Here is a 26,164-nt window from a genome sequence, read left to right as displayed (position 1 = left end):
ACATTTAAGACACCGACAGATTTAAGTCATTAAGAGATTTGAGAGCTCACAGTGAGAAAAGTCACTGTAGATATATGCTGGACAGGATCTGTTCTGAGTGGGACATCATGAACTCCTTTGAAGTAAATTAAGTTATGAGCTTGAAATCTGGGACTATGCCGGGCAGTGATTTATTATTTAAAAGTTTTCTTTCCACATTTTAAGCCATTTAAAATAACTGCGGACAGGGTAAGGCGCCCAGATTCACATTAAAGACTCCAGAGATCCAGGAATACTACGATAATACACATTTATTGTCACATTTACAACATATAAAATGCCACATATAAAAAAATACATTTGTAAACGTTAAACGTGTAAAGAGCTTTGGTACCATAGCGCGTGTGATACAGTGATCTTGTGCATTTTACTGACGGCTACACAAAACAAAAGTGTGCTGTATTATACGGTGGGCTATGTGTCGAACGCTGAAACAAAGTAAGTGTTAAGTGAAATGTTACGGAACGCGACACAAGGCTAAAAGCGTCCTTTTTACATGAGCACGTACGGCTGTCCAGAAGCCTCGAGTACAGGAAACCCCTCATGTAGGCAAGTAACAATAGCTGCAAGACACAAATCCGTCTACAGAGGCACTCATGTGTGCCATCTTGTGCTAAGGCAGTGATACGCTGTTCATAATATTTTCACTAGACTGGATTACTGATTAGACTTTCACAGAGAACTAGAAAATAGAGTCACCGCAAGAAAACCCCACATTTAAGTCAAATCTAACGATCCTCAGTTGTACCCTTCTGTCTTTCACATAGTGTAAGTTTATGTATGTATATATATATATCCTCATTTTTTTCAAAATAAAGTGCAAATATGGCACATAACTATGAACTAAGCCTACATAAAAGAACTATTCAAAAGTCACAATGCTAAAAAAAAATTATAAAAAAAATACTGACATTGTGGCAAATTACACTAAAAGGAAATCAAATCTCACATTAAAACAGTGCACGTGGAAAATTTCTGCTTTTCGGGTATTGGGAAAATCTAATCTAATGAATATGGCTGTTAATAAGATTGAATTCAGCTATCAAATTCCCATTTAATGTCACGTGCACAAACTGAAATACAAATTGTTCCTGCATGGACAGTTTCCTTAATTTTTACTTTCTTTTGGTTAATAATTTTATATTCTTTTGACTAAAAAATAAACCCGTTTTTCAAAGAGTTGGGATTTCAGTGACGACAGCCAAACATACATATGGATAGATACATAATAATGCACGTGTCTCTTAAGGCCTCATGATGCAGGTCTCCAGCTAAGAAGGACAATACAGTAAACACGTCTCTACCTACTGAAACCGCCTAGGAGTGTGATCAGAGTACCGTATTTATGTTATGGCAGGCTATAAAAGATGGCATTGTGTTCATTATTAGTTTATAGAAAAAAAAAAGGCACAATTTATTGAGTGCTTAGTGGAAATACAGAGATTGCTGTCTCGGTCTCAGTTTTGCTACATTTTAGTTTAAACACGTTCCCTTTTTCAGACATGTTTAAAAAAAAAAAGAAATCCCCAGAGAGGGCCTCTGTTTTCTCGGGGGTTCCTATGAGTGGCTACAGGAAGCTGTCTTCTACCTCGGGCGTCCCAGAGGAGCCTAGCAGAGCGTCTTTCTCGCTGGTCTCCTCCAGCCTGTCCTCCTCTGGAAGAGTGTCGGCAGTGTCCTGAGACATCGAGTCGGTCTCCTCCTCCAGAGCCAGAGAGCTGAGGGAGGAACAAGAAACACAACTTGACACGGAGCACAAAGTCACGTATGATTCACGTGTCCGTTCGCTCTTCCTGGTTTTGCATCTTCCTCTAAGTAATATATATAACCATATTTATACTGATATTGTGCAATCACTCATGTTCACTTTATTTTCATATTTCCTTATATATTATTGGACTCTGTGCAATAACTTCCTGCTGTGCAAAACCAATGTTATTACAGAACAACAACTCAGAACTTACTCTGTTTTTTTATTTTTATTGCATTACATTTGTTTTTAACACTGGTTCACTCTGAGTAGGAAAAATAATTTCCCCCTGGGATCAATAAAGTAATTCTGATTCTGTAATCACAACGCTGACTTTAAAGACATTTAATCAGAATATAATCTTGTGATTTGAAGGTTTGTACTGAACATTTTAAAGGACGACGTATATTTCCAGTGCTGCCCATTTAAATGACACACTCACATTCGCTGCCGGCCCTTTAATACACAGTCCTCTTTGCTTTTTATGGGGCGGAAAGCATGATTTGCCTAGCAGCAGTTAATGTGTGGATTATCTAGCGTATTGTTTAGTGCGTCCTGTGAGAAGTGGCTAAATTAAACAGACTCAGATTATTACATAAAGAAGTCTAAAAATATCATCTTTGCTCAAAAAAAGTCCTTGAAAAAGAGCTGATTATCTCATCAGTTCTGTCTGATAAATTATTTCGACTCTAGCTGTAACAGTAGATTGTCAGCAGAACAGAAGCTGTTGTCTCTCATGAGACCAAAGACCTCAAACCACAACATTAAAGGCCGAATACAAGCAAAAGAATGGCTCCACTGCCAAAACTCAGCACTCCAGTTTTGCATCCTAAATCATTCCCATGCTGACTGACGCGCTTTTCAACGAAGGATCAGGATCTATGTTTAAGTAATCAATCAACTGGAGTAAAAATAACATTTTTGATGTTACATATGGATAAACAGAAGTTGTTATTTAAATCCTCATCTTAGCTGATATATATACTATAAAAACACGTCTCCGTGACTGTTTATTACTACAGCCCTAGCTCAACATCTGGATGAGTGGGTGTGTGGTGGGGGAAAAAAACCCAGCTCTTGTGAAGCAAATCCACATTCATCTACATTCATCTTTTTTGTGCGTTTGGCCCACGTCCACAGCACGTTGTCAGTGACTCCGTACCTCACAGGGCTTTCTGACGGCTCGTCAGTGAAAGTCTCCTCTGGCTTCGGGTCTGGGATGGGAATGATGTACTCATTGTATGAAGTTACGACTTCCAGCGGGTCCGCCTCTTGCCTGAAGTCTCCGGGCCTCGGGTTCTGGTTGTAGGGCCCCAGGGGAGAGGAGGAGGAGGTGGTGGTGGGAGTCGGGGAGCCAAATGCCGGGTTGGCGATTGGAAAGGGTGAGGAGAGCCGGGGTTTGGTGCGGGCCACTGCCGGGTGGTCGCTCTTCAGGAAGTTGTCGTTGACTTGACTGTATCTCTGTTGTCAGGAGACAGGAGTTTGATTATCTGAGCAATGTGGCAAAAAAAAAAAAAACTGTACGATGAGTTTGGAAGTAGCTGAAGAACATTGTGCCTATTATTGGAAGTGATATAAGACCTGAGATAGCAAAGGACACCTAAATTAATTACACTCATAACCCATATGATGCATGTTATTTTATTTATTTTCACCACCAAAAACATTACCCTCATAAAGAACGTCTCGCAGTGGTGAAAGATCATCCAATCAGTAAAAGTAAACAATCAGAAAACGCCTTTAAAAAGTACCTGAATCATACTTCTAAATGTAATTTACACCATTGTTACAGTATCAATAGAAGTAAAGTATCTGGTTTAACAGAATATAAAGCTATAGAGGGTATGCAATGACGCCACACCCCCCTGAGTGGCAAAAACATGGTAACATGTAATAGTAAATACAGCGAGACCGGGGAAAATGTGGATTATCAGATCAAATTAAAGACAACTGGACTCAACCATGATCCATATGAACTAGTATGGACTTGGAAAAGCAGATTACGCTCAATGTCAGTTAGCTTAAGGCCATTTAAGTTATGATAAATGTAGCTAAATAAAAGATGCTAACGCTAAGAGCTTTACTGAGAAGTAACGTTAGCCATATAACACTGTAGCGTCCGACTGGACGTTCAAAGGGACGACTTAAGAAGTACAGGATAAATTAATATTACCTGACACAAAAGTAAACCACAACACCAGGTTTCTGTGCCTGGATTCCAGCTGTTTCATAGTAATGCAGCGATCCACTTACTTCTCATTTCTTTGGCAGTCGGAGATATCTGTAAAAATACAATAATCTCCGACCGCTTTTCAAATCTGTTGTGCAGTCCATCACACAACAGCTCATTGCCATTTTTTAAATTAGATCTACAATTTAGACGCTATTAAAGCCTATGATTCAAACTAATGCTGCTAATCTCCACGCTCAACTGTCCACTCAGTGGCCGTAACCACGGAGACTTTGCTGGCTATGACATCACGCGCATACCCTCTATTGAACTTACATTGCCGATGTATTTAAGTGTGAAACGCATTTTTAAGTGGATGTTGCTTGAGGCAGAACCCAATTTGTTGAGATTTTCAATCTATGAAAAGGATTTTTTATGTTTTGTGTGTAAAATCTGAGCCCGCAAAGAAGCTAGAAACACAAACTCGGTTGAATTCAGTTGATTAAGTTATTTTCAAGCTTTAGTCGAGCCTATAGAAGAATAAATGAAATAAACAGAAGTACTCAAGTAAAATATCTCATAACTGGACTTGATTGTGCTGCCAGCTCTCCAACCAGCCACGTAGGTACCTTTTTATAGCTGTCCATCAACATATTCCCAACTCTGTGGACCAGAGAGGAGAACTCAGGCCTCTTCTCAAACTTTTCATCCCAGCACTTCTTCATGATGTCATAACTACAACGTAAGCAAGTGACATAATTAGTTATATATCATTAGTTTGTGCGTTGGTCTTTAAGTCGGGCTGTAAGACTTGTCGCAGTGAGACTCACACTTCATCGGAGGCGTGAGCGGGTTTGGCCATTCGGTAGCCTCTCTTCAAAGCACTGTAGAATAACTCATTCATGGGCAGATCCGGGTAAGGGGTTCCTCCTGCACAAAGCATTAATTCAAATTCATCAAAAAACTAAACAAGAAATCAGAAACCGTGTACAGGCTATAAATCAAAATTAGATCTAACCTTGACTGAATTAATTATCTGATATCCCGCAGTATCACTGCGAATGAATGAATTTCCAATAAGATAATAATAACACTGATTATTGAGCTGCATTTATTGTGCAGTAAAGTAGATATTCTGACCCAGATGTCCATGAAAAATAGATGCAAGCACAGAAGAAGCACAGAGAATCTTTGGTTATCACTTACAGAGGCCGGATTGTGAGTTTGTTTTCCACCTCTCAGGCTTATGCTGCATAAGTTATTAACTGTCTCCTTTGTTTGCATGCTAGTTTAAAAAAAATCGTGGGAAGAGTAAAAGAACAAAAAAACAAAAAAAAAAACAAACTCACAATTCCCTAAGCTAGGAAATTCTGATTCCAAAGCTTGACTGTGCCTAATTACATTTTGACCTCATATGAACCTTGAAACACACCACTACTTCCATGACTTGGAGCCAGACGCACAACTATACATGTTAATAGTTTAACAGTTCAACAGAAAAGTGAAGAAGAAGCTTTTCAGAATAGTCAATTACAGGATTTTAAGCCTCTCATGGAGTACATGCATATGCCACTTCTGATTCTAGGTGGAACCTTCTCATGTAGTTTAGGTGTTTGAATATGTGTGTGTTTGTACTGACCCAGTGTGAAAATCTCCCAAAGGAGAATGCCGTATGACCACACATCACTCAGGGTCGTGTACAAATTATGAAAGATACTCTCTGGTGCCATCCACTTCAGGGGCAGGAAGGTCTGCACGAGGGAAAAACACTCACTCTTAGAAAATAAAGAGCTATTACGAAACACATACACATCTACTCCACTGGTTAACTAGAAATTTACTGTGCAGTTCATACATCTTCTCCACTCGGACGCTGCTTTTTTTCCAGAGTAACTTCCTACGAACCATCTCATCCCGGATCTGTGCACTTCCTTTGCTACTTACGCTGCCTTTGGAAATGTAGTTTGAATCGTGCATGATGTCTCTGGCCAGGCCGAAGTCGCAGATCTTCACCAGCTTGCCCTCGCAGATCAACACGTTCCTGGCAGCCAAGTCGCGGTGGACGCACTGCGGTGGGATAAAAAGAAAACGCCATTAAATCACACCTGTCACCAGATGAATGGGGCTCACACACTCAACCACACCTTGATGACAACGAATTACAAATTCAGAGTCGCCGTTCTTTTCGGCAGCCTACATTCTTAGACGCGAGGAACTCCATCCCCTTCGCCACCTGGTAGCTGAACCCCAGAAGGTCGTTGTAGGTGAGACTGGGGGTGTCGCTGATCACCAGGTCCAGTCGGCTGCCACCTAAACGGGACGGCCAGGTGAGACGACAAACGGGAGAAGGAGACGAGGTGATGAACATCTCATGAATGAACACATTGTCTTTTTTTTTTTTATTGGGAGAACTCTGACTGTCCTGTGACTGCATGGGCTAAAATGAAGCTGTAAAACTGTCCCGTATATTCCCTGAAGTGTTTAATTAAAAACAAACTGTATTCATTAATTTCTGAAGCTGATTTTCACTCATTTCACTGATTAAGAGTGCTGCTATTCACACATAAATACTTTATATTACCAGAGCAGATGGCTACTGCTTGATAAGTCTCTACATACAAACATAGACAAGACAGTGTGTCTTCTTCTCCTTCCGAGTTTATGCCTGTTTTCTTTGATAACGCTGCAACATTAAGAATCTACAGACTTGTGTAAACGTAGAAACAAATCAAACCTTGTTCCTGGTAGAGGTCCTGCTGGTAGGGAGACTCGTACGGAGAAGGCTGGATGTCGGCATACTTGATGGTGTCTATGTGCTCCTGCATGGGCACGTAGACCGAGGGCTCATCTTTGCTCATGTCCATGTACCCCCCATCACTCTCACTTCCAAAAGACACATAGCTGAAGGGAGACACAAGTGTGAAAAAGAGGAGAGATTTCTATAAATAACAAAAAAAAGCAACATGTTATAAAGTAGTCTCTCTATAAAGTAGACGGTGTGCTCCTCTCACCCTTTCCTCTGACTGAGAGGGGTGCTTCCTCTTGAGATGAGGCATCCGTCATCCGGGGTCTTCTCAGCGTAGTACTGCAGGAACGTGTGCTTGTTCCTGTGCAGGTAGTCCACCAGGTCGCCGTAGCGACAGTACTCAGTTACCAGGTAGAGAGGGCCTGAATGGAGGAGCAGAGGACGTAAAGAAGAAAGAAACAATCCTTAAATATATATTGTTATTCAAGTTACTCAATTGTATATTTCTTGATGTTTTTTTCTTTTTTACTAATAGAGATCAGTCCCAATTAAACAACTAGCGAGGGTTATTAGTGCCCCAGTCCCAAAAAACTCTCCTGACAGAGCTCATACCAGAACCTGAGCGAGGCCGAGCTGAAAGTCGAAGGCATCGGTGCAGCTGAAGACGTGGGTGGAGGAGTTACATGATAATTCAATAAATACGCGGCCCCAAGTGCAGGATGAGTCATCAACATTTCTAAATTGTTTTCCAGGAAATGACTAAAATTACATTATTTTCATTGTTGGGCGATATGGGATGTACTGTATGTGTGTAGTAAAACGTACCGCAAACACATAAACGTCAATTATGGGAACTTTAACGAACAAAAAGTAGCTTATATTACTTAACATGATATGAGGCATCTTTCAGTCTATCAGCATTAAGTTTAAATACTGGACAATAGTGGTATATTTAACTATTGCTGCTTTCTTTTGCAAATACAGGACTTCTAGATGGAAGTTGTAGTTTTAACAAGCGTGTTGAACATTGACGCACACAACAGTAAAAGTTAACTGACTTCACAGCAAATGCTGTGTGAAATATATATTGAAACATGTAATTTCAAAAATCTTAATGAATATCAAATGTTATTTTTGCGTCAATAAAATCTGCTTCAGGATTATGAATCTGCTGAGAGAAAAAATTGAGAAAAAGGTCACGTCTCTGCTCAGTGTTTTTAGGACAATTACTCTGACGTTATCTGTGATTTTTAAAGTGGACACGTCGAGCATGCTTGGGAGGGTGGGAGGTCAGAAATGAGACAGTTTTCTTTTCTTCCTTAAAAGTGTTTAGATGTGCCTCATCTCTGTTTTACACATTCCATTTCCTTTTACAGGAAATTATTGTTCAGGGTTAAAGGGAAAAAAAAAAACAAGAAAACGGAGGAATGGACCACACAGTGTTATATACAGTGTAGGCACTTTGTATAATTTCTTTTAAATACACCAAAAGACACAATCTAGAAGCACAGCACAGCACTGCGAGACTCACCGTGTTTGGTGCAAGCTCCGAGTAAGTTGACAATGTTGAGGTGAGGACCGAGGTGGCTCATGATCTTCAGTTCTGACATGAGTGCCTGGGTCTCACTCCGCCTGGCTGTAGCTGGGTGAAGGACAAGAGACAAACACAGAGAGAGTGAGTTGTATAAAAGCAGGGCAGTGTGAGGTAGGTAGGAGAACAAGAGCACAGAAAAGCAGGACACACTGTGTCCTTGCCAGACGGCTCAATGACCTGTGAGCTGAAACTTGAATCAGGCTGGCAACCAAACAGAAGCTCAGCGGGCCGCTGCGCTCTCCGAGCTCACAGGAATATGGAACTGGTGTCACAATATTTGACAGCCATGCAGGGGTCTCTGTATTGTTCAGACAAGCTGTGCACATGGCTTTCTAATGTTTTTTTGTTTTTGTTTTTTTCCACTGTGTGTCTTACATTTGAGCATTTTCACTGCCACTTTTGTGCTGGACTGGGAATGCGTGAGACCGTAAGCAGTTGCCTCGACCACCCTGCCAAACGCTCCCGATCCAAGAGTGCGACCTGAAACACAAAGCAGGGCTCAGTGGGACACAGCGTGAATGAAGGACACATCAGACCTGAAAAGGAAAGGAGGGGAAAAAAAAAAAAAAACTTTATGAAAATATTAGTGTACGCATTTCTTATTGCCACCCCACAAAATGTGAGGTCAGAAACTCGTTCGTAGTTTTTTCTAAAGAGGTTTTCAGATTCACATTCTGGAGCAAAGGTCTATCTGGTGTCTGTGAGGGACGGCAACACGTCATCGGACGTAAGAGTTTAAAAGGAGTTCTGAAAGTGAAGGCAATCAAAACGCCTCATTTTAACACTTCTAACAGTTATTATACAGTAATACATGGGGAGGGAATGTGGAGCGGTGGGTGATTTCATTCATATATTCTGGATACAGGATTTCTGGAAGAATGTTCAAAGGGAGATTAAACAGATTCTGGGTATTCATTACCCTTTGGAACCGGCGCTTCACTTCCTTTGTACGAATCCTGCTACAGCAGAAAAACAGCCTTATTTGATAAAAGATCTTTATTAAAACAGGCAATGCGTGAACTTAAGTCCCCTCTCTTTTTTTTCTTTATTATCATTACAACATTAGATTTTTTTTTGGTCTTGTTTTTGTGTTAATGTGTATATATCAAATAAAAAAATAGTTCCAAAAAAAAATAAAAATAAATCAAGGCAGGATGGGGCCAACAAAACAAGTTTAATTTTAGAGGCTTAATTTAGTATTCCATGGAGAACTGTGCCCAGATGACCCCAAAACCACCCGTTGCTCTACAGCCACCTAGTGATAGCTCCACACAACATGTCTGTGTCTGAGGAACAAGCACACAACCGTCTGAGAGTCTGTTGTGACGGATTAAATAAAATACACTGCAAAAACAGTAACACCATGTTCTTATATTCAATCAAATCATCTTAAAATATCTGACAATTTTTTTGCTTGACAAAAATCCTTGAAATAAGCACAAGATCTTGTCTCTGAGCAAAACATAAGATCTATTTCTTTGATACAAGGATTTTGTTGCTTTCTTGAAATTCCTTTTTTTGCAGTGTATGGACAACTTTTAACTGACAACGAAAGGGAGGCGAGACCCGAAATGAAGAATAAATAAATAGGTCAATAATTCAACTGTATAAAATTCGATTTAACCAAAACAAATGATGAGGGTAATCAGTGCCAAATATGTTAATTAAAAATAATTTTAAATAAATATATATTAATTCAAACTCCCATCTAAATGGTTGGTTGATTTATTTATTTTTTAACCAAATTTTATTTAAATGGACTAATTACGTTTAACTACTTTTTGGTGTTATTTCAGTGTCAAAATATTTAGTTTAATTATTATTTATATGGTTATTTAATTCAATTGTGTTAAATACTTAAAAACTGGAGACACATAACCATCTGTTCCCTATTTACACCAGGACTCACCCAGCACCAGGTGGTCCCGGGGCATTTCCCAGGCCAGGTCATAGGGCAGGTGGATGGGGTCCACATAGATGTACTCGTGTCCGTCCTGGCTCACAGATTCTATCACCTTCCACCTGATCTCGTAGCGAGGCTTCTGACAACGCAGGAAAAGAAAATGCAACATGAGAACTAAGCAAAAGATTTTCATTCACTACAAGAAAAAAAAAAAAAAAAAAAAAAAAAAAAACGGCGCCTGTTTTAGGTTTGAGGCTGTCTTACCTTTTTCCACACAGCAATCAGGATGATGGTAGACAGGATAGCGATCACCGCTAAGGCTAGAATAACAGCCATTATCACGGTCACCTGAGAGTATTGGGCTGCAACAGGAGGAATCAGAGCGTCAGCCGCATAACAGAGTACGACTTCATACAAGACACACCATTCACGTGACACCTACTGCTGGACACCACCAGTTTGACGTCTCTCCTGTCCACGAGGCCCACTTGGTTGCTGGTCTCGCAGCGGACTGTGACCTGCTGAGGCTTGTGGAAAGTCACCTGGCTGCGGACCTGGCTGGTTTTACGCGCCGCGCTGTAGGTCACATTGTGCTGGATGCTCAGAACCTCCGGCTCAGGTGTCAGCGGCTGCCACACCTCGGTCTGGTTGCTGCCCCTGCAGAAAGGACGGCAGGTGAGAGAGAAGAGATGCACCGGTTGAGCGCAAAGCCCCAAAAGCAGACGCTCTAAATTTAAAAGTAAAGTAAATCTGCGTGCGTAGTCAGCCCCCTAGTGTTCCCAGCGTGACACTTCAGTGATGAATGGGGCGGCCGGTGGTGCGACTTACTTGAGCATGCTGTCACAGCTGTACCACTCTATGGTTGGGGTTGGGACCCCCTCAGCTACGCAGGTCACCAAGTGTCTGTTCCCTGGGAGGTGGTGGTCGGTCAGGTCTTTAATCTGAGAGGGAACTACACACATGGGGGAGGCAGTGGCTATTAATCTTTTCTGACGTAGGACAAAAAAAAAAAAGGACCTGTCTTCAGATTTTTTTTTTTTCCCCCGTCCACAAACATTACACTCAAAACGTGGGGTCTGGATACCGAGAAACGTCTCACACCCTGGGATAGTTTTGAGCTTCTTTAAACATCCTCTCACCTCGGACCTCCAGGTCAAAGGTCACTTGCTTGGCGTCATCTCCGTTGGTGACACGGACAGTGTAGAGGCCCTTCTGGTCCGTCCTCACCCTCACCAAGGTGAGAATAGTGACATACCTGGGACAGAAAACAAAAAATAAAACAAACTTTTAGGAAATTAATGACTATGCACTGATAGTTTCCTCTAATACTCAACTTTCCACTAATATTTTATGTCGAGGATGTTTGGCAGGAGACCATGAGTTAGATTAGATCTGATTTAAAATGCAGGTGAAGTCTAGAGAAATCTCTCTAGGGACATTAAAGGAAATTAAGATGAATTAAATAAGTTCTGCATCACGAAAGAATGTTGCCTGTTTTAAAACGAACGTATTTGGTTTCTCCCCAGTGCTTGTTAACCCGTTTCTTTCGTTCCCCCGGAGCAAATTTCATGTTGACATTTCGGGATTTTTATTTTGTGGTGTGCTGGCATACATGTGAAAACATGGACCTGATGTTAAAACTTTGTTTGGCATTCGTCTAAGACATTTGGCAGTTGTGACAGGTATTTTGTGTTTATGGTTCCTGCGTGAGGAAAGATGGAGTCCCCCCCTCCACTCCGAGAGAGTATTGTGTTTCTCTCTTAGGAGGCCTCATCTAGTGACGACTGACGAGAGCTGGATGTCTGCGGAGGCTGTCACCCCATCACCGACGCAGTGCTAATTGTTTAAGTGTATCAAGGCCTACAAAGAGATGCTTTGTGTCATGCGGATGGGCGCTCTACCTGATTTCATGCTCTTGTCTGAATGTGATGATTTTGTCTCCCTTGATGATGGCGCCATCTTTGGTCCATTGAATCTGGGGTGGAGGGTAGGCCTCGATCTCCACCCTTAGCACCACGTTCTCTTGCAGCATGGTGGAAATGTTTTGTTGCTGGGCAGGCTTCAGGGCCACAAAACCTTGCTCTAATTTAAAAAAAAAAAAAAAAAAAGGAAGGAAAATGTGACAAATGTATTTAATTATCGTGCAATAAATGGTTTGATTAAGGTCACACGCTAACACCTACACAGAGTAATAACTGCTATTAGTTGACTATTTGAGGACCATAATCAGTTTATTAACCCAATACTGATCTATATCACCTTTTATAAAGAGGAACCGTGTCTAGTGTTCAAGATACGGCATTAGTATGTCATTAGTATTCGTTTGCAGTTCCGCTTTTGGCAGATTAAAGTATTCAATCTCCTTTAGTCCTGTGTTTGCTCTCTTTCAAATCCAGAAGAAAATATCCAGCTCATTAGTCCACTCTGTTTTAGCAGCCAAATGCCTTGGCCAGAGAAAATAAAAAGCCTCAAAGATACTTTAAGGGCGCAGATATCTGAGTAGATTTGCAGCCTGATAATAATTCTTTGCACGTTTCCCCTGAGCAGTCACAAGTTTCACAGTTTATATAAAACTATTTATTATGCTGCTTTCAACTTTAAAGTCTGTTCAGTGGACTTCACTAAAGACAGTGGACTGTGCAATGCTTGTGTTCATCCCGTGGCCAGACAGTGTCTGTCTTTTCCACCCAGACTTCCACCAAACTGTCCCGTCATCCTGTCCCTGGGCCAACCAAGAAGTTTAAGTTATTAAAGGGTTTTATAAACATAACACACCTCGCTGCAGATGGAGTAAGCATTCAAAGACTCAAGATGCATTCAGTGACGGTCAAGCGACAGAGCATGGAGGAAAAGCTCAGTGCGACGAATCCGGAGCTTCTACTGGATCTCAACCCGCTGCTTGTAGTTGCTTAGATAGTGTCCTACTGTATGTCAACGTGGACGTCGGACAAACACTTCCAGTCTAAATATAAGGTTGTACCCCCTGATTTGAGGTTCTATTTTTCAAGGCATCACTCAGGGCATCCACACCGTGTCAAAGGTTTATTTCACACCGTGACCAGAAATAAATAGTTTCAACTCATTTCCTTTAAAAGGCAGCACCTCTGGCATAATAAGCAGGTTTCTGTCATAATAATCTCAACAGTGGCAGTTTGTTTTAGTTTTGTGTGTGTGTGTGTGTGTGTGTGTGTGTGTGTGTGTGTGTGTGTGTGTCCGGGGGTCTTTTCTAACCGAGCACATTGATGGTGACGCTGGCTGAGGTCGAGTGGCCTTGGATACCCTCAAAGATGTTGCAGATGTAGGTTCCACTGTGGGCCATGGTGGTATGAGGGAAGATCAGGTAGGAGCGCATGTTCGTGGTGGAAAGGATGTCTGTCAGCGGATCAACGTCAATGAGCTTGAAGAGAGAGGAAATAAAATGATGGGATGTGACATTTTATCATCACGTCGAGTGTCGTTAAAATTGGAAATTGGTGTCGGTGTAGCAAGGATCAGATCACATAACCAGCTCAGTAAAGGTCCAGAAAAACAAATAACGATTTGATCCGGAAATGAAGAAGACCCAGACACTGCATGTGGAGGGTAAAAACTGAGGTGTGTCTCTACATCTTGATACAATTTGGGTTGGGCCATGAGGCCTGAGAGTGATCACAAAGGGAAAGCTGAACAAAAGCGCTTGTTCTGCTCTACTCCCACTCACCTCTCTGTTGGGCGTTTCCCAAGTGAAAAAGGCCAGCTCCAGTCCGTGCACTGTGCAGTTTACTGTCAGCGGTTCGCCCTGCTTCAGGACGGTCTTTGAAGCGTTGATGTAGGCGTCGATGGCCTCCGGGACTGAGACGAGAAGAAGAGAGAGTGCGGGGGAGAGGGGGACAGACGATGATAATGAGATTTATTAAAACAGTATGTTGAAAAGTCTGCTTACCAAATAATCCGTTGTTAATTTGTTAAAAAACAAACCAATAAAACTAACTGTACCAAAACGGGAAAGTGGGGGCTAAAGTCTGTTTGCAAATAAATTCATCCTCCTACACCCTCTTGCACCAGAGATGCTCTGGGGCATAAGTCTTCAATAGGGGGTCCGAGACCCTTAAGGGGTCCGCGGAAATACTACAAGGGGGTCACAAAATCTTTGGTTGATTAGACATTTTATATATATATATATATATATATTTTTTTTTTTTTTTTAATTTTCCCCCACAAATTTAGGTATGTCTATGTTCAAATGAATATTTGAACCTGTGTATTATTAGAACAGCTTAACAGTGCGGTCCTTGGCGTGAAAAACACTGAAGACCCCTGGGCTAGGATGAAGATAAAACACGGTACGTGAAATGAGGCGAATGAGTTGTATGTTTGGAATGCTTTGGTTGTGTGGCACTTATAAAAATATTCATCAACTTTAATAGTTTGGGTGTAGACCGAGATTGATTTAAAGAGGGCCAACGCTGTTGGCCACCCCTTTGTGAGGGTGTTTCTCCAAGCAAACTCTTGAGTCCGAACACCTACCAGCAATACTGAAGACGTAGAAGGACTGAGACTCCTGCACCTTCCCGTTCAGCTCTCCGCGACACATATAATTCCTATCCTCCAGCGATGCCCTGTAGCCCTCACTGGGGTCATACACCCCCTTGATTGGCACGTCGGTGTCCTTCTCAAACAGGGTGACATTAATGCTCGGGTTGGTGACCACGCAGGGGATGGTGCTTTCCTCATTGGTCTTTGTCACCATGCCATGGAATCTCTCTATGAACCACACATTCGGATCTGGACACAAACATGACACATTTCACATTTCAACAGCTGGTACAAACCGTTGTCTCATCCTAGTTCTACGTGGACAGCATGAGAAGGCAAAATGTTTTTTCTAGTAATACAGTGTTTCTTCTTCTATGATCTTCCTAGAGGTCTCTCCACACAGTTTACAGCAGCTCACACAAAAAGCTTACACAAGCACAAAGCTGAGGTAAATATAGAACACATATAGTAGGTAGGGAGTCCCTATTTATTCTTTCCATCAGTTTGGTGGTCCTTGGCCGGAAAAATGTTGAAATTTACCATTGATCCAAATCTGCTTTCACAAATATACGATGCTAAACACGAAGCTAAATGTAAATAAACCAAGTCCTACCTGGGACAAACACAGCCACCTCCTTCGTTTCCCCAGTGTATTGATCATTGCACTGATACACGCCCGTGTGCTTCCAGCTCACATTAAACAACGTCAGATTGCTGGACGTGGCGCCACTTTGCACAATCTGGTGGCTCGGCTGACCATTTTGGACTGGTTGTGCCTGAAAGAAAGGCACGTCTTCTTTCTTGAACGTCCAGTTGGGCTCGGTGGAGCCGGAGCAGGTGAGGGTGAGAGTGGAGCCCTCAGCCAGGACGATCTCCTTGTCGTCAGGCGTGATCTCCAGGCAGCACACGTCAGTGCAGAAATACAGGAGAGCTGCAGTTTGCAAAAACAAGAAGAGGTCAGGGTGGAGGTCCCAGAGACAGTCACGTGAGGTCAAAGGTTAAATCAACAGTGTAGGTCAGATCCTGTTCTATCTCTGAACGATGAAGGATATGAGTTGTATGGAGCAGATTTGTGGGATCATGATAGATAGCCATGTTAGTGACAGATGTATTTGAAATGGCAGAGGTGAGTTTGAATGCATCAGTTGAGCTTAACGCCAGAGTATTGTGTTACTGTGTCCTCAGTAAAGTTGATCTTAATAAGACTCATTCAATCATATAATTTGTTAACAGGAAAAAAGTCCAAGTTTTGCCATATTATTGTACCATAGCTGTATAATACTCCAGCTGAGCTTGGCGTCAAGCTTTACGCTTCCTTGCAAAACCAATGTGTGTTCACAGATTTTCACTTTTTGTTGGTTGACTGAAACTAGAACTCAGCTCTCACCTGTAAATGTAACTGTCAGGTGAAGCGTGAATGCCGTCACCATCCTCATGGTGGAAGCCTTCAAACCACTCGGTTCTGCAAACACAAAGACAGATTTTCTTCGTCAGCTGTTAACAAATACAGACAATTGCATATCCACAAACTGTTTAGCAGACTCAAAATGCACAACAACAGGAAGTTCTGATTTCACTAGTTAACATCTGTCCATGAGAGATGATCTTCCTCATCATGATGGATTGATTCCTGCCCCCGCGAGCTGCAGCGCGTCTGGGTAAGCGAGGAGATAAATCAAACTGAACGTCAGTGTATTCTACAAGAAAATGACACAAAACTATGTTCTGCTCAAACTAAAAGGAAACAAAACAAAGTATTCAGTTTGTTGTCAAGTTGCTTTCTTCAGCGGGTTCTGGCCGACACATGGCATCTGAGGTGCAGATGCAGCTCACTCGGGAGGTATTTGATGCCTCACTGCACCAGGACAGAGCAACAATGTCCGGCTCTTTTTGTTCCTGGTTCACCAGCATTCTGCCTGCTAACAAACGGGTCACTGTGTGCGGATTTGCAACACGCTTACTGGCAACAATGCTGCGTCCAAGCTATTTTAGAGCCGTGCTGAGCCATTAATTGGTTTTGGCGTAAACAAAAAGTGAAAATGGGGGCATTCGCATAAGCTGCTGACAGAGGAGTGTGCTCACGGTTTTGAAAGGTTGCTAAGGTTTTGCGACGCTAATGGCGTATCACGTTGTACACCAATATCCGATCTGAGGATCCCGCCTATCGAGGTCAAAGTTGACAAATGTTCACCATTACTAACATTTAGACACTGAGGTCCTAATTTCACAGCCCAGTTAGGGGCCAGAGGAACAGACTGAGGAGGGGTGGGGTGGCTTGTTGTTATGTTTAGGATGGGGGTTAAGGCCTGCAGAACACAGACGTCTGGAAACAGTTAAGGATGGATCACAGGCCTGTATGCAAGAGGGTGGGAAAGAGAGAGAGGACGGAAGAGCGAGTCTTGGGAAGAGCGAGGGTGGAGGAGGAAGAGAAGCCAGTGGAAAAATTGTGAAATCTCAAGAAATGTTACCCCATCTTTACTTGATAACCACACTCCGATTTAACAATGTCCTATTTTAAGAAACTGGCATGACTTAAGGCATTACGTAATAGAACACATGTTTTGAAGGTTACATTTCTTCATCGTATCTTGACCTGTCTGTCAAGTTGTAAAAAAGTAGTTTTATATTTTAGGTTATCAACGAGCTGAAAGACTTGAATCAGTTCAAAAGTGGTGGTGACTCACAAGAAGTTATGGGACTAATCTAAAGCCGGTTACTCAAACCAGATTCGTGTTGTCTCTAAATTAACTGCCTTTGGCACTTCCGCTCCCAAAACGAAAAGCTCAGAGCTCCAAAAACATGACTAGTCCATTTCCTCCCCCGCCTCCTGGTTCTAATAAAAAGGGGTGAAGGACAGACAGACAGAGAGCAAGACAGAGGGAGAGTAACTTTTTCCTTTTTCAGAAAAACATTCTTACTGGCACATAATGCACGGAGCTCGCGCATGCTGTACACACAGACACGCGCTATAGCTGAACCCCCCCATCCTCCACACACACAACCCCCCCCCCCCCTCTTTGTCACTGGTGTCTGTGTACAGTTCACGTTCCCACAGTGTTATTCTGAAACTTTCCCAGGACCGCTGATACACTTGGGACCCCAGTGGTGACGACGGCAGAAGTGAAGGGGTCACCTCATCCCTGGAGGCCCCCGGCACCAAGCGACGGGGGCCCGTCCACTGAGGAAGCCATAGATCAGCACACAAGTACCAGTCACCTCGGTGTCAGCGTTGATGACTTTGAGCGGCAACGGCCAAGCGCAGTGACGCCAAAGGCATGCATCATTTGGCGACATAAAAAATAACAAATCGTGGTTCAACGAGCTGCTGATTTGACTTTTGATAAAATGAGCCGAGCTGCTACAGTGAGGGCTACTGCATGATGTGGATTTGCATCTAAGCTCTAGCAGCAGAGAATCATCTTTGTTTAATGGGAATTGAGGTGTTTTGGCTTCGTTAAAAGTGAAGGAGAAATAATGTTTGGCTTCTGCAACATGATAAGTTTTTTATGTTGACCGAAGGGCATTGGGGAGCTAAGAACAGAGGCCCTTGAATCTAAAACTAAAAATGGGCTGTCCTTTCTAGGATCGTGGTGCAAAAAAAGCCAGAGGACTTCTACAAAATATTATTCCGCCAACACTACAAGAGGATGATCTCATCACCTAAGAGCAGTTCTTGACAGTGTTGAAAAAAACAGACATTTTATTCAAACCTTTGTCCTGGGGAGGACAGTGGGCTAGAGGGGAACGAACAATGATAAAGCATTAAAGGGCCGGGACCCTGGTGAATGTGCCAAGATGGTCTGGCAGCATTTCAGTAACTTTAATAATAACCACAGCAGTTTGATCCCTGAACCACAAGGCTGCTCTTTGTCTGAACCACAGAGACAACAAAAGACATTTTCGGGAACAACTGTCCACAACATCACTAAATCAAGTCAAGTTGAGTCAAGTGGTTCTCAACCTGGGGGTGAGATGCTTTAAAGGATGAGAAGCGGCAGGGCACCTTATTAGGATTTGATGTTTATTGACGTGTTTTTAATCTAAGAAATTGGATACCCGCAGTAATCTTGGAGGTCAGAGAAAAAAAAAATGTGTTTATGTTAGCGATGGCACGGTAATCACCAGGAGGGATAAACTGTTATCACTCCGTAAGAGTTTTCCCACAGAGGCTGGGAATCTGGTGGCTGATTGACCCTTCCCGGTTTTTATAAACAGCCCGGCTACACTCAAAGTGTCACCAGCTAACAAGGAAGGCTGCTAAAGTCGACCTCAGCGGGATGCACGCAGCCCACGCTCACCCTCAGGATACAGCTAGTGCGTGCAAACGCCAGTCCCTCAGCAGCCTGTAATTCCACTTTATCTATGTATGGCGTAGCTGCATGTTTGACTTAAACATCTGGCAGTGATAAAAGAATCCTCAATGAGGTGGGAACTACTGGCTCAACTATATTTGCAGCCAACTGTTTGCTTGAGTGTGTCCCAAGGGAGCAAAAGCTTGTACTTGGAAAAAGGGGATGAAGTGCAATCTACAACAAAAGAGAGGATGATTTCCAAAAAAACTCCCCAAGTGCAGCTGGAGAGCTCCGACTTCCTGTATGTGAACATTTTCTTGCCATGAGTGGGTGTGAAGCACTGATGCATCAGTGGTACGGCACAACCGCTAACCAAATGCTTACGGAGCATGCCACAATGAATAGAAGACCAACTACAATGAATCTTCAACGAAGAGAAAACCATCTTTAAACAACAAGGTGCTCAGAAAAAAAAAGAATCGGGAATGGGGGAAAACAACAACAAGGCCGGAAGGAAACAAAGTAAGAAAAAAACAAAACAACTGTCAGTACAGACCAATTAGACCCACGACAAAGCATGACAAACCATCGGCACACAACAAGAATACAGCACCAGACAGTGGAAAAAAAACAGCACGCAGACATACGGGATATACTTTATGGGAAACTCCACATCAAGGCACTGAGTGGAGCAGCAGAAGAAGAACAGTCTTTCATCACAGACAGTCATGTTTACTCTGCTGAAGTGTTCAGGAAGTTGTGATTTGCCAAACAAACAACTCCAAAACTCCAATTGGTGGCCGCTTCTTTCCAATGCAAACGATTATAGCTCAGATACAACAGAATGTGAACTGTGACTGACACGACACACTTTTTAAGACGTATCACTAGACTAGCTAAATATACACGCCTTGTTTGTCTTTTTTTCAGACAGATGCCCGGTTTTCTTGATGTATCTCAAAACAGCGGGACTTTGGCAAGCTCTGTGGGAAAAAAATGACCCGACGTGTCTTTCTTAAAACAAACCCCCATTTTTATCACTTGTCTTTGACCGACCCCCCCCCCAAAGGAAAACCTTCTGGTCCCTCGGCCGCAGATACGTGATGCAGTTTCCACCACATGCGCCGTCAGCTTCCACCAACTGCAGCATGACTAGTACACACACACTATACATCACTAGAGATGTACTGATGAGGGATAAAATGCAGGTCCATGAAAAGTTCAGCTGCTGTTATGTACATGTAAGAAGAAAAAAAAACATCCTGTCAGAATCTGTTACTGTAAGCAGGAAATGGTTAAATGTGCAGTTTGTTTATGGAGCCTGTTTATGTCATTTCATATACATACATGTGTATGTATACACACACACCCCTTGGTTTTTTTTGTTTGTAAAAGTTATCTTGGTGCTTGGGGCCAGCGAAATAGGCACTACACACAACAAGACTTTCTCAATTCTCAATTGTTATTAGGCAGTCGGACTTGGCAAGTCATAGAGTCCAGACTCCTGACGGCGTGAGGAGTATTGCGCATGGAAAGCAGTGTAGTACAAACTCATAGGACAAAAAAAAAAGACAAGTGATGTTGACACATGTGCTCATTTGGTCAATGCAGTATATGTTATGTTATGTTTCAACTCTGCAGCCCAGTGTTATCTTGGTGTACAACTTATGGTGCGACAGACATCGGAGACAGACTATAAATAACCAAAAGGAGCCTCGTCAGATAAGACTCACTGGGATCATGAAGGACACTGACCGGCCGGGTATCTCCTGAGCTGTTAGCTACTGAGATTACCGACTAGGCTCAAGCACTTCTCAGAAAACATAAAGTGATAAAGTGATAAAATGATAAAGTTTGTGTACACGCTAGCTGGGGAGCATGCTTAAGGTAAGGCTAGCTGAGTGGTTTTAGTAGTTAGGAGTAGGGCTAAGCTAATCTCTCAGTTATATTAAGACGGTTGTTCGGTGGCAGCATGGAGGGGGGTGACTCCAGGACACTGGAACTCAATCTTCTTGAGATGTCGTGGGCCTAACTTAACGAAACATCAGTGAAAGGAGGTGCCCACTTGAAAACCTCAATGATGTGCCGCATACTGCCTAAGGCTGTTGGCTACTGCTGTTGACTAGGCTAGTTAGCTGGTGTCTTCTTGTTGGTTGCTAGCTGGTAGCTGTCTGCTGGTCTGCTGGTCAGTTTTTCAGCTGGACTGGACTTCTAAATGTGTTTTGCCTTGGACCTTGGCACAAGGGTTTGTAACATCTTATCCTGTGTAATAATGAATGTGTGATGGTGATATAATAGCATTCTTAGGATGAAAACTTGTCAGTGATCCACCTCCCATCTGAGGACCTTACTCTGTTTCTACAACTTACATACCATAGAGCATTGCCTAAAGCACCATCGTTAAAACCAGCAGAGCAGGGACACTTCCTGTTGTTTGATCTGCTCTTGGCTAGGACCAGACTTTGTATTGGCACAGTACTTGAAGTCTCAAAGGACAGATGACATCCAAACAGAGAAAATCTTCTACATGTTGATATGATATACTGTAGCTGACATCGCAAACTGGTAGGAAATTACTTCTCTATTCACAATATGCAGCATCTCAATGGATGTGTTGCAGGCCTGCCTGCAAATGATGAGTCCAATTTTCGCTCTCCTTTTAGCTCTGTTTTTGGCCTCCACCATCACCAGTGAAACATCTGACTCTTCTGCAGCGAAATGCTCCATTTCATTCACCGCTCCATATACGTATCTCGACGCGAGAAACGTAAAACCACCACAAAATATCTGGCTGATAGGAAGTGTTCCTCAAGATTTATGGCTCACTCGCACTGATCCTGCGAGATTTTATTGTTACACAGCTGGACACTGAACTTAGAAGAGTTCTGTGTCACACAAAAACTGCTTGTCTACTGTAACCCGAGAGGCAAAAGCTGCATTAAAGCCACGTTAAGAATCAGCTATAAGGAAGACAACTGTTATTCCTGTTCATAAATCTCCAACTTAGTCTTCTGTTTCAGTATTTTGGAATACAGAGTGTGGGAGGTCTTATCTCAGAAAAATAAAGTGACTCTGTACTCATGCTGAGGAAACATGTGTTTGGGGAAACTGTGGATTTTGGTTTTCTCCCTTTGAAACAGAGTTGTAAATGCTGTTTGTAGTGGCGGTGGGGGGGTGTAAGGGGCTTCTGGGTAAAAACGAGGGCTATAGAATGACAACCTTGGATGTGGTTGGTGTTTGATATCAGTTTAATGATCTAGTTTACTATTCGTTTGGGAGCCTAAGTGAATGACAGGGCATTTAGATATTAAAAGATCCTGTGACTGAAGTAAATTTCCCTCCTGTCTGAGCAGTAAACTTGTGGGCTGCTACCAGCCTGAATGTCATTTTGCATCTGTCAGCACAACAGTTTAAGCACATATATGTGCTGACACAAGCCACACTACATCCTCAGGTTTTTTTTTTCTTCTGGGACTTCTCCACACATCCTTGTGGTGCTGCTCTCATTTTTCCTGATCTCTGGCAATCCCGAAGAAACTGTACAAACCTGAACCTCTGGAGAAATGGATCACGCCTACACACACACACTTCGAGTTCCTCCCCGCTTACACACCCACAACCCCCATAAAGACACAAACTGAAACAGCTGAATGCAATTACGACGGACAGTCTTTAAATTTCATTCGTTTCCCTGAACTTTAAGGAAACCGGAAATGGACTATATCAGCGACACAGAATCACAAATCCTGATGATAATTTATGCTGTTTGACAAATTCCGGTATGGTTTACATATCTGGTATAACTACACCTTATAGAGGGTAACATGAATGAAGTTGAAATAAATGTAAAAACTGAACAAAAGTCAACTTCGACACTATTTTCAACTGTGCAGAGTATTCTTATCTTGTAAAAGCAGCCGGCTGCTTTTCTTTGTCCTTCTCTCCGCCCTCACTGTATCACCATTCCCAACATGTTTTTGTTGGAGAGAATACAGCACAAACTCCAGAGAGAAAGTGTGGTGTATGAAAGAATCTGACAACTTCCTGCTATAAATCTTTTAGTTCCTTATGCATTAAAATTCAGTAACTCACGACACCTTTCTAATATTATAGACTGGTAGAGGAACCGTTAACTGAGGAAACTGTAATGCAAAAATACTACATGCACACAGTATATGTTTGGTTTGATCATATATATGTGTCAGTGGTGAGGAAAGATCTCGATCGGCACAAACAAGAATGTGACATCTTGGTTTTCTAGCTTAGTCCCACCCACACAGGAGAAAAATGAATTAACTTTGTGCTTACAATGACTCATACTGTGCAAATGACATATGTATAAAAATGACTTGATAGTTAGTGAAGTATAACAATATTATCAGTCGAATTTCATCTGTACAGAAAAAATTAAATTCCCAATATCCATTTTTTATATGCTAATATTGAAGTGTAAACATTTCATCTTTTAGCAACATGGAGGTAAACATCCTCCTCTCAGTCCACATGTTTGTAAAAGTGAAACCTTTCTCTGTACGCTACGTGTCATTCTCTCGAAAATGTTTCATATTACAGCAAACGAAACTAAATGAAATAAATGTTTCCTGCAGGATTCATCCAGCAGGAGTGGCTGTGCCTCCTGACTTAAGATGAGATGCAGCTGCCTGTCAGCTCCGCGTGAGTGGGAGGGAGGGAAAGAAAAGGAGAACGAGCGGAAGGCCAGATGGACGAGCAGCCGTACAGGATGCTTTATTGCAGCACCACTTTGAGTTTTTTTTTTTTTTTTTCACAAAGCTGAATGACTCACGTATAAAGTTTAGGCACAGCATTAAAGCAGGGGTGAAGAACAGAGTGGCACGAGGCTGAAGGTTTTACGATGAAGCAACAGCTCAGCTAAAAACAATGAATGATGACCACCAGGGAATGAGTCACGGATTGCTGCATTTAAACATAGAAAAGATGACACTCATCGATCAGTGATCACATGATGACACTTCTCTAATTTGTAACTTTTCTTCAACATATAACGACACCAAACTAGTTTTAAGAAAGCAGTTGTTCACCAGCTGCATGATCAGCTCATGGCATGGAGGATAAATCATGAGCAGACAGAATGGGACCAGTGTGTTTCAAAGCTTACTTGCTGAGCTGAACTGTTAAATATCGACACTCTGGATCACATGCGAGCTGAATCAGACTCCTGGCATGTTTTCTGCATGGTCATAATCTGAAGCACATTTTCTCATAACGGCTGTCATGCAGAGGGTCCGGGGAGCCAGGAAACAGCTGATGACGAAGGATTAGGTCTGGGCCAGGGGAATGGAGCCGACTGGGCTGCACAGCATCAGGGCCGGTGAGAAGAGCTCTGCTGCAGTACATACCAGCGGCCTGACGCACAGCGAGGAAAATCCCCACCAGCCAGAAGAGAAATCATACAATGTTTTTGCAAATCATCCTGTAAAGATTTGCCAGAGCGAATGCATTGCTTTAAACGGGTGCTGTGATATATGAAGTGAGATACATTTAAGCAGACGGAAAACTATGAAATGAATGCAATATGCTCTAATACCGTGGAGGGTAAAAGTATGACATGAATGCAGTTTTAAAGCAGCTTCATCTGCAGTCCTGGACCAAAATACCCACAGAGCCAGAGGGAGATCAAAAACCTCAAGAGGAGTCTCCTGCATGTAGAGGAGGGGAACAACACACACAGAACACATGCCAACATTGTTTTGACTGGAGCCGAGGCTCGATCCGATGCTCTCATATCAAACAGGTCATCTGTGTGAAGAAGACGGGTGTGCAATTAACCGACCCAACTTAAATACCATAGCGGCCATATATGGCCGCGAAGCAAGAAGGCTTTCAGGTGCAGAACATATGTCAGACTCCAGTGAACAGACATGCGTGCCAAATGTGCCTCAGCCATGAAATAGCTCTATAATGTGACTCAGACCAGGTACTAAAAACTTCCCCTGTGATGAACGCGAAAAGGTGACTCAACGGACTGTTTATGCGTCGGCATTCTCCAGACGAGACCAAGTCGCTGGCTTCATGAGCGATGCACATTACAAAAGAGCGACCAAGTCATGACGCTTTAAATTGAAAGAAATCCATTTACAGTTCACGAGGACGCTGGTGACAGTGACTCATGACGGGGTGAGGGGTGGGGGAGGGGGGGGGGGGGGGGGTACGGAGGCACAGCTACGGCTTTTCATTCAGCTTCCCCACGCAGCTACGCAGAGAAGATTAATTCTGTTAGGACCATTCACAGGGGAGGAAAGAGACTGATGGTTTAGCAGCGAGGACCGCCAGTTCACTCTGGGTGACTGGAGAGGACTGTATAAACAAGCCCCTTTAACAGTGAAGCACAAAGTGGAGCGCATACAAACAGCAATAAAGCCCAGTGTGTGTGTGTGTGTGAGTGTGTGAGTGTGTGTATCCGAAAACCCCGGGACACCTTGTCAAACGCATTCTCTGGGCGAGAAGACAAACACTGTTAAAGTTGTACTACGTGAAGAGGGCAGCGGCGCCTGTGTACAGAGATGCGAACCGTCGCTGTGTTGATGTTTGAACAGGTTGCTCACACTCACTCATTGTAATGCCTGGTGTGTACACATTCAAGCATGCAGGCTACAAATACCCTCAGCAAAGACACATTGCAATGAAGCGGTGACAATATCACATAACAACCCAGCACTAAGCACAGTCCTCAACAACTTCAATTTAAAACAAAAAGATATGAGAACATTAAGTGTTACAAGGATGAGGGGTATCCTCTCAGTGAAGGGTAAGTACATTTCCACCACTTGGTATAGTACATCCTTAGTTCTGTTAACAGCCGTGAATAGTGAAAGTATCACCTCTTACCTTCACGCTGATCCCAGAAACATAAATGAGTCTTCCCTCTAAGAAAAGTTGCCGGCCGGCAGCAGGAAACCGGAGGAGAGATTTCCAGCTGGTTGTCTCTACAAGGGCGGCTGTTTGAAATGTATAGATCCCTCAGATGTTCAGAGCCTGAGGTTAATCTCCGCTGTCCCAGGAGTCCGATGGAGGAGGTACCACACCGAGTCCGGCTGTTTGTTTAGTCAAATCACAGCACACAGCACTATGGTTTTCTCTCTCCTCTCTCACACGTTGGAGAAGCCTGCCCACCACTCA

The 26,164-nt window shown here is 42.8% G+C and overlaps 1 protein-coding gene across 1 annotated transcript; it reads right to left on the bottom strand.

Annotated features, from left to right (window-relative positions):
- Nucleotides 1-272: 272 nt before the first annotated feature.
- On the bottom strand, nucleotides 273-26,164 carry pdgfrb (platelet-derived growth factor receptor, beta polypeptide). The gene is made up of 23 exons (XM_047585367.1): nucleotides 25,874-26,164; nucleotides 16,102-16,176; nucleotides 15,328-15,645; nucleotides 14,706-14,963; nucleotides 13,900-14,030; nucleotides 13,431-13,596; nucleotides 12,101-12,281; nucleotides 11,339-11,454; nucleotides 11,028-11,151; nucleotides 10,642-10,856; nucleotides 10,464-10,561; nucleotides 10,206-10,338; nucleotides 8,672-8,776; nucleotides 8,234-8,344; nucleotides 6,968-7,124; nucleotides 6,691-6,857; nucleotides 6,154-6,266; nucleotides 5,901-6,023; nucleotides 5,596-5,707; nucleotides 4,787-4,886; nucleotides 4,586-4,691; nucleotides 2,949-3,247; nucleotides 273-1,754 (listed from the first exon to the last, which is right to left on the bottom strand). The coding sequence occupies exons 2-23, from the start codon at nucleotides 16,148-16,150 to the stop codon at nucleotides 1,607-1,609; spliced, it is 3,330 nt and encodes a 1,109-aa protein (XP_047441323.1). The 5' UTR covers nucleotides 16,151-16,176; nucleotides 25,874-26,164; the 3' UTR covers nucleotides 273-1,606.

The sequence above is a fragment of the Mugil cephalus genome, chromosome 5 (genome assembly GCF_022458985.1).
Source record: "Mugil cephalus isolate CIBA_MC_2020 chromosome 5, CIBA_Mcephalus_1.1, whole genome shotgun sequence".
NCBI classification, from domain to species: Eukaryota; Metazoa; Chordata; class Actinopteri; order Mugiliformes; family Mugilidae; genus Mugil; species Mugil cephalus.
The sequence above is the reverse complement of the archived record's forward strand: the minus strand, read 5'-3'. Positions and strand labels throughout refer to the sequence as shown.

Coding starts and splice junctions, on each gene's coding strand:
- pdgfrb (XM_047585367.1), bottom strand. CDS start 16,150: ATGAGGATGGTGACGGCATTCACGCTTCACCTGACAGTTACATTTACA. Junction 12,282..13,430: donor CGTCACCATCAATGTGCTCG/GTTAGAAAAGAC, acceptor TTTTTAAATTAG/AGCAAGGTTTTGTGGCCCTG. Junction 8,345..8,671: donor GGCAGTGAAAATGCTCAAAT/GTAAGACACACA, acceptor TCCTTCACCCAG/CTACAGCCAGGCGGAGTGAG.